The sequence below is a fragment of the Podarcis pityusensis genome (assembly GCF_964106645.2).
Source record: "Podarcis pityusensis genome assembly, chromosome: 2".
Taxonomy (NCBI): domain Eukaryota; kingdom Metazoa; phylum Chordata; class Lepidosauria; order Squamata; family Lacertidae; genus Podarcis; species Podarcis pityusensis.
The window spans coordinates 72,918,332-72,930,797 of NC_138029.1; the positions used below are offsets into that span (position 1 = coordinate 72,918,332).

At 44.0% G+C, this 12,466-nt stretch overlaps 2 protein-coding genes across 17 annotated transcripts in view; one reads left to right on the forward strand and one right to left on the reverse strand.

Moving 5' to 3' along the window:
- Window positions 1-12,466, forward strand: part of LOC308472002 (acylamino-acid-releasing enzyme-like) — a 59,168-nt gene that overhangs the window by 33,895 nt on the left and 12,807 nt on the right. For 5 of the 16 annotated variants that reach the window (XM_080996419.1, XM_080996426.1, XM_080996423.1 and 2 more), the window contains one exon: window positions 3,664-3,822. The exons of 8 other annotated variants lie outside the window; for them this stretch is intronic. In XM_080996419.1, coding sequence (XP_080852545.1) covers window positions 3,664-3,822 — 159 coding nt within the window. The remainder of the gene's footprint in view (window positions 1-3,663; window positions 3,823-12,466) is intronic. 3 more of the 16 variants (XR_013983233.1, XR_013983236.1, XM_080996429.1) reach the window with 1 other exon arrangement.
- On the reverse strand, window positions 8,937-11,571 carry LOC308472028 (taste receptor type 2 member 39-like). Its single transcript, XM_080996500.1, has one exon. The coding sequence runs from the start codon at window positions 10,397-10,399 to the stop codon at window positions 9,500-9,502; it is 900 nt and encodes a 299-aa protein (XP_080852626.1). The 5' UTR covers window positions 10,400-11,571; the 3' UTR covers window positions 8,937-9,499.

Consider the following 12,466-nt stretch of genomic DNA (forward strand, 5'->3'; position numbering starts at 1 on the left):
GAGGAACAGGTTTAAGGATTAAAATTCTACAAGGCAGGCTTAAGCAGTATGTGGACTGAGAACACCCAGAAGTGCAAGCTGGATTTCGAAGGGGCAGAGGAACCGGAGACCAAATCGCAAACATGTGCTGGATTATGGAGAAAGCTAGAGAGTTCCAGAAAAACATCTATTTTTGCTTCATTGACTATGCAAAAGCATTTGACTGTGTCGACCACAGCAAACTATGGCAAGTTCTTAAAGAAATGGGAGTGCCTGATCAGCTCATCTGTCTCCTGAGAAATCTCTATGTGGGACAAAAAGCAACTGGATATGGAATACCGGTAACTGATTGGTTCAAAATTGGGAAAAGAGCACGAGAAGGCTGTGTATTGTCTCCCTCCTTATTTAAGTTATATGCGAAAGGCTGGACCGGATGAATCCCAAACCGGAATTAAGATTGCCGGAAGAAATATCAACAACCTCATATATGCTGATGACACAACCTTGATGGCAGAAAGTGAGGAAGCATTAAAGAACCTTTTAATGAGGGTGAAAGAGGAGAGCACAAAATATGGTCTGAAGCTCAACATCAAAAAAACAAAGATCATGGCCACTGGTCCCATCACCTCCTGGCAAATAGAAGGGGAAGAAATGGAGGCAGTGAGAGATTTTACTTTCTTGGGTTCCATGATCACTGCAGATAGTGACCGCAGTCACGAGATTAAAAGATGTCTGCTTCTTGGGAGAAAAGCAATGACAAACCTAGACAGCATCTTAAAAAGCAGAGATATCACCTTGCCGATAAAGGTCCGTATAGTTAAAGCTATGGTTTTCCCAGTAGTGATGTATGGAAGTGAGAGCTGGACCATAAAGAAGGCTGTTCTCTGAAGAATTGATGCTTTTGAATTATGGTGCTGGAGGAGACTCTTGAGAGTCCCATGGACTGCAAGAAGATCAAACTTCTCCATTCTTAAGGAAATCAGCCCTGAGTGCTCACTGGAAGGACAGATCATGAAGCTGAGGCTCCAATACTTTGGCCACCTCATGAGAAGAGAAGACTCCCTGGAAAAGACCCTGATGTTGGGAAAGATTGAGGGCAAAAGGAGAAGGGGACGGCAGAGGACGAGATGGTTGCACAGTGTTCTCGAAGCTACCAACATGAGTCTGACCAAACTGTGGGAGGCAGTGGAAGACAGAAGTGCCTGGCGTGCTCTGGTCCATGGGGTCACGAAGAGTCAGACATGACTAGATTAAACAACAACATATCCAAAGATGGATGTGAAATGCTGTAGAAGAAGAAAGAAAGATGGCAGTATCTTCATCTAGATGCCTGAAAAGTCTAATTCTTGCATTTCCTCTGTGCTTCAGTTGTCTCTTGGGATTTGGATAATAACTTTCATATAAGGCAGGAGAAAATGTAGACTAATGTTGAAGAAAGAATGTGTGATTTGAGCACACAGAAAATGCAATTTTACACAATGTTGAGGGAGAGACATTTGGTGTACAGTGAAGGAGAAACAATATGCAAAGAACTGATCATACAGAAACATCAGAGCACGGGGGGGAAACCGTATGCATGTTTACTCAGAAGCAAGCCCTACTCTGGTCATTTTCTTCTGGGTAAGCAGGCATAGGATTTGGCATTGTTCACTTGATACAACAGAAGATGCAGAGCTAGGCAGAGCCAAAATGGAGAGGATTTGACAGGGTGCAAATAGAAAATGCTGTGAATTCTCCAAGTGGTTCCTAAACACTTTATACAGTAATTAATGAAAATTGGAGTCAGTAAAACTGGCTCGCAGATATTGGGCATAGTTTGGGATGGAAGATGCTAACTAGTTGTGAGGCTCCCATGTTTAGCCCATTCAGTGATTATAACTATAAAGTCATTGCAAATGAGCACACAAAGGACCAAGTCAGCTACAGTTACCCAAAAGCCAACGTTGCAAACATTGCCCAAGGAAATACATGGGTTGAACCCTCTTCTTTTCAGCCACTGGTTCTGGCTGTCCCTTTCATGAATCCCTCCCCCCCCCCCCAAAGCTAAGCGCTATTATTCATATTGGTTAAGTGTCATGCCACAGGGCAGAAGCTCAGCTCTGAGGACATCACCATCCCAGAAATCTCATCCTCACAAGGTGTTTTTGTCTTTGCTGAAAATAGGGATGAGCTTGAAGCTCCCATGAAATGCAAGGAGGCATTTGGTTATGCTCCTAGGCTGAGAAACATCCAGGCCCCAGGCAATAATCAGTGGTAGTAGTATTACAGTGGTACCTCGGGTTACATACACTTCAGATTACATACGCTTCCGGTTACAGACTCCGCTAACCCAGAAATAGTGCTTCAGGTTAAGAACTTTGCTTCAGGATAAGAACAGAAATCGGGCTCCAGCAGCGCGGCAGCAGCAGGAGGCCCCATTAGCTAAAGTGGTGCTTCAGGTTAAGAACAGTTTCAGGTTAAGAACGGACCTCCGGAACGAATTAAGTACTTAACCCGAGGTACCACTGTATAAGCATTGTTTGCATTAGACATGACACTAGGTTTTTAGAAGATCAGCCACAACAACAAACTACTGCCTCTCGTTGAGAAGTGTTGAAACCAGGACTGGCTTATACCATAGAGCAGACATTTCCAACTCCCAAGAGATTGTGATCTACTCCCAGTACAAAAAAAATGGCAGTGATCTACCCATTGTCAGTGGAGGGAGGAGGAGCATGCGTGGGGTGGGTGGGTGGGTGAATTCCCCAGAGTTGTTGAGCTTTTGGGGGGAGGGAGGACTGCACAGAGTTTTTTGGCTCCCCCCCCCATGACTTTTTGTACACGATAAGGATCCCGCGATCTACCAGGATCAGCCGGGGATCTATCAGTAGATCACTATCTACTGGTTGGACATCCCTGCCATAGAGGTTTTTCCTGACTTACCACAGGGACACCCTCATTCCTCAGAACAAGTTCCAGCTGAACTGAGGTACTTGGTAACAATAAACTTAGAGTTGGAAGGGACCCAGAGGGTTGTTTAATCCAACCCTTCAATACAGGATTGATTGCTGCTTTAATTGATATGTTTATCTGTCAAATTCTGATAGGTTTTTCTTTCATCAGTATCTTTAAAGGCATAAATTTGTTTGCAGCTGTTTACAGAAAGGAAAATGCAAAGATGTGTGCCAGAGATAGCAGAGTGGTAAATATATCCCTTCTGTATTTGCATCCCTGTGATTGCTGGTGAGGATTAAACAGGCTTGAGACAGTGCCTTTGTTTAGATTTATGAAACTTCTAATTCTTTCATTACCTCTCTGCTTCAGTTGCCCATTGGGATGTAGATAACAACAGAACAGAAGGAAATGCAGACAATTCATTTGACCAATATGGTTCTACATGTCTATACTTTTGAATAGCTGCTCTTTTTTGTATAAGTGAATATGGAAGGTCAATATCCAATCAAATGGCTCTGAACTAAAGCTCATACATCAGTCATAAGGATAATCCCACTGCCCTGCAGATGAATAGATAGGATTGCTAATTTCTTTCTAGTCATTCATATTACTTACTCATTCCGACTAGGCATAAACATTGCTAGCAAGGTACTCAAAAGGGCTGTTGAGATGCCTATAGCAACAAATCGTTCATTTGAAGTTACCCACCAGCTCCTAGTTTTTCTGCTGAAATAGACATCTCAGTAGCAGTGCAATTTTGGGGAAGATAGCTGTGGAGTTGGAAGGTTCTCGTAGTGACTTTGTTGCCACTTATTTGGTTGATTCCCAGAGATGTCCAAAGCCTATGCAGAAAGCTGCCCTGTCATCAACATGGCCACTTTACTGGGGAACTCCACCCACCTCTAACTGGTAAGGAACTTACCTAGTACAATAGTTCTGCCTTATTAATTGTAGAGTTGGAATGTTTAGTCAGAGTCTTATTTCTTGTTATATGAATCCATTGGTTCAAGTCCTGCCCTCTGGAGCAGGGGGGGGGGAGCTTGCTTCGTCTTTCCATGTCTGTTGTGATAACTGTCTTCGTATGCAGGGAAAGTCCCTAACTCACTGAGGGTTTGAGACCCATCGACTTCCCTCACCTGGTTTAGCCAACTATTCGAAGCTATTACCAGGATGTGGCCACAGTTGCATGCTGACAGCTTCCAGAAGCCACAAGTGAGAGCTGAGTGCAGGGTGGGGCCCAAACATGGACAAACTACACTAGAAGGAGCACAATGTATTCCCCATCAGAGGTACTACCCCTTCTATCAACTCCTGAAGCCAAGCTGGTGCCAAACGTGTTGCTCTGCATTCCTTTAGACTACATCAGCAAGGCTGAGAGAGGGTCTTGTTGTCTGGGCAGCCCAGGACCTCCCTACACACTGCTCAGGCTTGCACTCTGGAGAGGTCACTTTGGTTTGAGAGGTCACGCTGCTAACACAGCGGTTTGTCTTCACCCCAGAGGCATACTCCATTGCCTCTTGGCACTGACGGAATGCCAATAACAATGTCATACCTGACAACACAGCTACAGATAATGAAAGGTCAGCTTCTCTATCTAACGTGTATGACAGGAGATGCAAAATGGCCAGGTACAAGACAACCAATTAGTGCCTTGGGTATACCAGGAAGGAGCTCATTGTTAGGGTTGAACAGAAGCGTTAGGGTTGTACCACTTAGGAACATTTAATAGTAGGCAAAGTGGTCTGAACCACTGAGCCTCTTGGGCTTGCCGTTCAGAAGGTCGGTGGTTCGAATCCCTGTGACAGGGTGAGTTCCCGTTGCTCGGTCCCTGCTCCTGCCAACCTAGCAGTTCGAAAGCACGCCAAAAGTGCAAGTAGATTAATAGGTACCACTCCGGCGGAAAGGTAAACAGCGTTTTCGTGCGCTGCTCTGGTTTCGCCAGAAGCGGCTTAGTCATGCTGGCCACTGTTAGGATTCAAGCCTTTATCAGGAGAAACTGGCCACTCTCCAGGCACCCGGCTTGATCTCCTGTTGACCTCCCTGTCTGCATTCCCGGCAGGATCCAGGCTAGGTCGCGATAGGCGATCCTCCTCAACGTGAGAAGAACCCCCCCCCTCTTTCCTGCCGCCCCCCCTGGGCAGGGGAGAGAGATAGACAGAAACGTATTTACATTCCTTTATTTCTGTCTTTGCAGCGTTACAAAAATCATGTCTGCTCTCTTCAAGCTTCAGCAGTCGAGAGACAAACTCCTCCTGTACTTCCTGTACAGCTCATATTACACTCTGAGCTAATTCCAGTGCCCTCTGCACTGTGAATTGACTGTCCCTCTGTTTCCCACGGAACTGTCCCAACATTCCCATTATGTTTTGCTTTCAAGCTACCAGCTCGCGGCCGCATTGCTTCTATATCGTAACATACTCCCCCATATGAATCAATGTGCGCTGCGAGCAAAGCGTGATCCAGAGAAGAAAACAAACAGTTGTTATACATATAACACTCGCCTGTTGTTTCAGTTCCACCGTTGGAACTACCCGCCACTGGTTTCCCCAGTACCTCTCTGGTTGTCTGTCTTCCAAGGAATGAGTGCATCTGCATTACCTTGGCTAGGGAATGTAGTGTTACGCTTAGCAACTCTCTGTTGTGTCTTTGTCTCTGACTTAGACACAGCTTCAACCTGTCTTGAGTTGTCAACAATAGTAACACATGCTACAGCTGAGTTAGCAAACTCTTTTGAATACCTCTTGGGTGGTACACCCTTTGTAACTCTCTCGGACCTGCGTATGAGGTGCTGATCCTCTCTGCTCACTGGTTCAGTCTTAGGACTCTTTGGAGAACCAGTTCCAATAGTAAACAGTGGTTCATCCTTCACCTGTGAAGGTCTATCCATTGTGTGAGATTTCCTCTCAATGACTGTGTCAACTGAGCTCTTTGAGTTATCACTGTCATTATCAGTACCACTGTAATCAGTAAAATCATCATCATCATCTGAATCGTCCTCAGTGGGAAATGTGTGAACAATTACTCTCTCCTGTTCAGGAGCACTCTCTAGAAATTTTGTGAGAATCACTTGACCAGATTCAGACAAAATTACTCTGTAGAGACCCTTTTCATAACCCACAAAAATGCCTCTAGCATTCTTTACTCCACCTGGAGCTTCAGTCTTCACATGAGACCCAAAAACCTTAAAATGGGCAACAGAAGGTTTTCTGTGGAATAGCTTCTCAAAAGGAGAACATCCTAAACCTTTTGAAACTTTTCTCACCCAACTGTAACAATAACACAATATCGACTCCGCCCAGTACTCATGTGGCAAATGTGAACTCAGCAATTGTGCCTTCATGCCATTTTGCAATTCTTTGTTCACTTGCACACAGACACTTCTGTTCCATGCTTCTGCAGAAACAGCAGTCTTGTGCCTTATCCCTTTCTTATCCAGGAAATCCTGAAAATCCTGCAAAAGAAAAACTGGCTTTTCATCTGTGAAAAGACAATCAATGTTAGCATTATGAACATCCTTAACCTTGTCACAAAACTCTTTAAACCTTTCTAAGGCTTCTTGTGGTTTCTGCAATATATATACCCACACATAATGAGAGAAATAATCCACACACACAAGATAATATCTTGCATTGCCTCTAGACGGTGCTAGAGGACCAATCACATCAGCATACACTCGCTGAAAAGCTTTGGTTACTTTTGTCGTCTTCTGGACGTTTTTCGACACATCTGCGAGAGAAATCACGTTAGAATCAGATGCATTACAACATATGCAATCACTTTGATCAAAAGTTAACAAATATAGTCCATTTTTCTCTCTGGCAGAAAGATACAGCTCTCCATCTTTGAAGATTTTGCAGCTTTCTCTATCATAGGACAAAGTCAGTCCTTTCTTTGTGATCTGCGAAACACTCAGCAGATTGAACTTTAAATCAGGAACCAAATACACATTGTTTATAGTCAAGTTCAGACTCTCAAGATACACAGTTCCAAACCCGGTCGCTTCCAGCTCCTGACCGTTGGCTTGTTTCACAGTGAAGCTTTGCTTCTTAAACGTTGAAAACAGATTTTGCCGCGATGTCATGTGTTGCGTCGCTCCAGTGTCCAAAATAAAAGCGTTCTCCATTGAAAATGTGGCTTTTGTTGACAGCAATGCCTTCGCAGGTTTCACCTGGGACTTGGTACGACTTTTGCCTGATGCCTCAGGCTTTGCAGAGCTCCCCTTAGCTCCTTTCTGTTGACGTGGCTTCTTACAATTCCGCTGAAGATGCCCAGTCTGTCCACAATTGAAACAACGGACAACGTTCAAAGCAACAGCCTGTTCTTCACTAGCAATAGCAGCGGGGGTGTCAGAACTCCGAGCTTCTCTCCCCCTGTCTTTGACATCAATTGCAGCAAGTCTGTCTTTCTCATTGAGAATCACGGCACAAATTCTGTCCGTCGAAAGATCTGTGGCAGGTAGAGAACCAAGCTGACTTGCAACCGTTTTATAAGTCCGATTAAGGCTGTTAATAATCATGAAGCAGAATATCTCTTCCTGTAGAGGGAAATTGCGTTCCGCCATCTGCTGGCGTAAGAATTTCATCTCTGTCAGATGCGCTTGTACATCTCCATCAGGCGCTAGCCTTAGATTGGTTAGCTTTTCAAAATGCAGCAACGCTGAAGAACCAGCATCTCTTTGATGTATTCTACGCAGCGTTTGCCAAATCTCACGCGCGTATTCCAAATCCTGAATATGCACGAGTTGAACATCTGAGATACACAGAATTATGGCCGTCCTGGCTCTCACATTCTGTGAATTCCAACCTGGCGTTGGTGCAGCAGGGATGGGGTTATCAATCACCCCAAAAATCCTCTGATTCTGAAGCAGGGCTTTCATCTTTACAGACCATGAGGAATAATTGTCATTAGTCAGTGGAGGTGGGTAAGGTAAGCCTCCCCCCTTCTTGGTATCCATTTTGAATCCAAGCCTCAGCTCTCACTCTCGAGCCTGTAAACTCCAAAAGTCTATTGGCTGTTTACTGCCTCACACTTGGCAGCTAAACGCAGGCTGTTTTGAAAGTCCCTCCAAGAGCAGTGAGATATACAGACAAAACAAAACTGTTTTCTCAGTGTTTTTCCAGCCTCTCACAGTGCTCAGCCTTACTTCCGTGTTGGCCAGTAACTTTCCACTTTACTGACGTTTCGTTGCTTAGCAACTGGACATTCCAGGCTTAAGCAGCAAACCTTATCAATCTCAGGAATGCGAAATATGCAGGCTATTTCTCTCAGTGCTGGTTTCATCCAAAAGCAGACACCCAGTGAACCGAAGAATGCTTCAATTCGCGTTCACTCTCACAGCCATAAAATCACCATACCTTGAGGGAATCCGTTGCTCAGCAAAAAAAAACACCTCCTCCGGTGCTCAGCCGTCCTTGTAGCTTCCATCCGCCCGCTACCACATTCTTTCTTTATCTCCTTGCAGAGGATGAAGTACGATCCATCAACCTCTCTTGTTGCTTTCATGGATCAAAACCATCCTCTGCTACCATATGTTAGGATTCAAGCCTTTATCAGGAGAAACTGGCCACTCTCCAGGCACCCGGCTTGATCTCCTGTTGACCTCCCTGTCTGCATTCCCGGCAGGATCCAGGCTAGGTCGCGATAGGCGATCCTCCTCAACGTGAGAAGAACACCCCCCCTCTTTCCTGCCCCCCCCCCTGGGCAGGGGAGAGAGATAGACAGAAACGTATTTACATTCCTTTATTTCTGTCTTTGCAGCGTTACAAAAATCATGTCTGCTCTCTTCAAGCTTCAGCAGTCGAGAGACAAACTCCTCCTGTACTTCCTGTACAGCTCATATTACACTCTGAGCTAATTCCAGTGCCCTCTGCACTGTGAATTGACTGTCCCTCTGTTTCCCACGGAACAGTCCCAACATTCCCATTATGTTTTGCTTTCAAGCTACCAGCTCGCGGCCGCATTGCTTCTATATCGTAACAGCCACATGACCCGGAAAAACTGTCTGCAGACAAACGCCGGCTCCCTTGACCTGTAAAGCAAGATGAGCACCGCAACCCCAGAGTCATTCACGACCGGACTTAACTGTTAGGGGTCCGTTTACCTTTACCTAAAGGGAAATTAAGCAAAAGCTTCTGTACTTGAGTAAGGATTAATTTAGAGAAGGAAGGGAAGAGTCAAAGAAAACATTAAAAGTTATGTTCTCATATGGTATCTGTGTAATGAAGCAAAGAGGTTTTGGTCATCGATATAGAATATAACAGACAAAAATGACACTGCGACAATTTAGATTTTAGAATCCATTATATTTATACTAACTTGTACAAATGAGTCCATGGTCTTAATGCCATGTATCATTGTAGCTGCGAGATTGTGTTATGCAGAATAGGTAGGGAAAGGTTTGTGGCAAAGTGGGCGACATAAATGTAGGAATATACTGTAATAGGAAGTTTAGGCATTGCATAAGGGTGAAAGGAGGAGGCAAAAAATTAACAGATTTGTTCAGCATTGGAAAACGTTTCTTGATTAGTAGCTAAACACACACAGACCCCCCGCGTCCACCTTCTAGTTTTTCCTTGTGAATTTAAGGCTATGTTTTTGGAAGCATCTGCCTAGCTGCCTGCTTGAGCTTGGGATTAGCCAACAGCAGGATGGCACCCTGTGCAGGGGAGTACATTAGGATCACTGTTACACACACTGAATAAACAGAGGTGATTCTTTCAATATTTTCAAGTACAATTATGGAATGTGCCACGTAAAAAAAAATGTAAACGATCAGGAGGGAAAGCACTGTCCCAGCTGCCCGGATATGAGCTTTTGTTTGGAGGCTTCGAAGACTGGCTCCTTTACCTGTCATCTTGCAGACATGTGTGTAGAGTGAGGCTACAATCACAATGGAGCACAATAAAACCACAAGAAGGGGACAGCCAGAAGCAGTCATTAAAAAAAAGGCTTGCAGAGAACGAGAAAGTTGGGTTGCTTTCTTTCCTTGAGTCACATTTGAAGTGTTGGTTGCTATGTTGCTCTGGAGCTGAAAAGAAATATGTGGGATTGTAATCAAGGAAACAAAAACCGAAAAGACTTGGGATCCCACAAGAAGCCAGGGCAGCAGCTGTGATATCCTCAGCTTGCACCAAAGGAAGAGGGTGTGGTTGCTGTTCACTATCTTGATGCAATAGAAGATGCAGAGCCAGGCAGTGAAACAAAATCGGGTGTATGAGACAAAGGTTGCAAAGAAGTAGAATGTTTGAAACACTAAGCCGTTGCTTGAGTTGGTTACTAAGAAATTAGTAATGACTGCAATCTCACAGGCAGTGGCAAAGATATTGGACGTACCCAGAGAGAGAAGTAGTTGTTCACAAGTTGCAAGACTCTTGCATTGAGCCCATTCAGTGACCATCACTGCAACTATAAAACCGTTGGAGATGAGCCCACCTAGAACCCAGTCACTTGCAGCCACCAGAAATGCAATGATTTTGGAAGAAAGCATATTTCCAGATCCTTGCAAACTTCTGTACAGGTGGACTGACCAAAGTTCTTGAGTTCATGCAGCGCACAGGTGTGATGGTAGCAGATCAGCAGCATACTTTTTAATCCATTGGGAACTATGCAAATGAACTGAGCATCAAACTATGTAAATCAATGTGCTACCAAGTTCCACAAGGCTCTTTATTTGGGAGAGTGGTGTTGATACAGACTGTATAGAAGGGCTTCCTGTCACACAACCTTTTGTGAATCAGGGATGTTGCTCCATTTTGGGAGTTATATGAATAAGAAAGCTTGCCGCTGGCATCCACTGCAGTGGCCCAGATTTTTCTCTGCAGGGAAAAAGTGTTAGGAGTTGGGGAAATGGCCCTTGAAGCAAGGAAGGAACATCAAGAAATGGCATTGGAAGATACTCGTCGTCTTGCTTACACTCAGACCCTCTTAGTTTTGGTTTTCATGACTTTTTAGCCTATTATCCCACTTCATAAAAAATTTTATTTCCACCACAGGAAGCTATCTCATGCCCCAAGCTTAAAAGCTTCATAAAGTCTTCACTGGTACAGTTTACTATTTTTTGGTGGCTGCTTATTTCTCTGACCCCAATCCAGCTGTTGACATCAATCTGTTGTGTTTTTTTCCTTTATGAACAGATACACAATTGAATGACGCAGTATCAAACTTCAGCAAGTGACAGCAATGGAGTTAGCTCAGAGATCATTTTTCCAGTGCACATGCTGCAATTGCTGCTCTGCTTAAATCAGCTCTCCACTGACACACAGTATACTCATAATGTAGAGCCAGTTTTTAATACTGTCAAATGCTTCTGTTTCTTCTATTTAGTGTAGCCAAAAGACTTCATTGCCTGTGCCATTCAAAGTAATGTTTTTGATTGTACTCAAGGGTGTTGTTGCCATGCTAAACCTCTGAACTTTTTAAGTATATATATGCATTAAGGGACATAAACAGCCCAAGCTATACATCCTTGAAATTTAATCATACTATATTCAATGGGCTTACTCTATGTACAGTGTGCATATGATTACAGCGTTAAATGATAGGTTTATCTGTGAAATAATTATAGGTTTCTGTTTCCTTAGTGTATTAAAAGCACACAGATTTGTTCGTTGCTGTTTTCCAGGATGGAAAAAGATTTAGTGTCTTTTACTAAGTCTAGTGGTAACTATTTCTCTTTTCTTGCATTGCTATACAGTGGTACCTCAGGTTCCAGACGCTTCAGGTTACAGACTCTACTAACCCGGAAATAGTACCTCGGGTTAAGAACTTTGCTTCAGGATGAGAACAGAAATTGTGCAGCGGCGTCACGGAGGCAGCAGGAGGCCCCATTAGCTAAAGTGGTACCTCAGTTTAAGAACAGTTTCAGGTTAAGAACGGACCTCCAGAACGAATTAAGTTCTTAACCCGAGGTACCACAGTAATTGCAGCTGAGGATCAAATAGGAATAGGACAGAATCTTTTATTAGAGTCATGAAACATTTAATTCTTGCATTGCTTCTGTGCTTCATTTGCCCCTTGGGATGTGGATAACAACCTACCTAAAGGGTGGGCGGGGGAGCAAAAAATTCAAACTAGCATGTAATAAATGTGTTGTGCTTAGAACACACGGGAAATGCAATAGCACCATGTTGTTTTGAGACCTTGTTGTACATAAATCAAACTATTCAAAGTAGATAAGAGCACAGTATGATCAGAAATGTCTGACTCCAATAAATAACAACCAACCACATGTTCCTACGAGTCAACAGAGAGCACATAAAAGTGATAGTCTACCTATTCTTTCCACCTGCAGCATGCTGAGTCTGTTTCTTTCCACATGAAGGCTCCATTTAGCTATTCTGATGAATAGCCATTGATAGACCTGTCCTTCATGGTGTATCTAATCCTCTCCTAAAATCCAGGGGGGACAGCAGGTGGCTTTGAGGGTGGAGCAGGTCATGGCAGACTTCAGAGGGAGATGAGGCTGTGATGGAGACAGGCCTTAGTGTCCTTACAAAGAAGGAGATGGGACTGAAGGGAGTACATAGAAGCTATATATGAGAGTCTTCGCTCATCA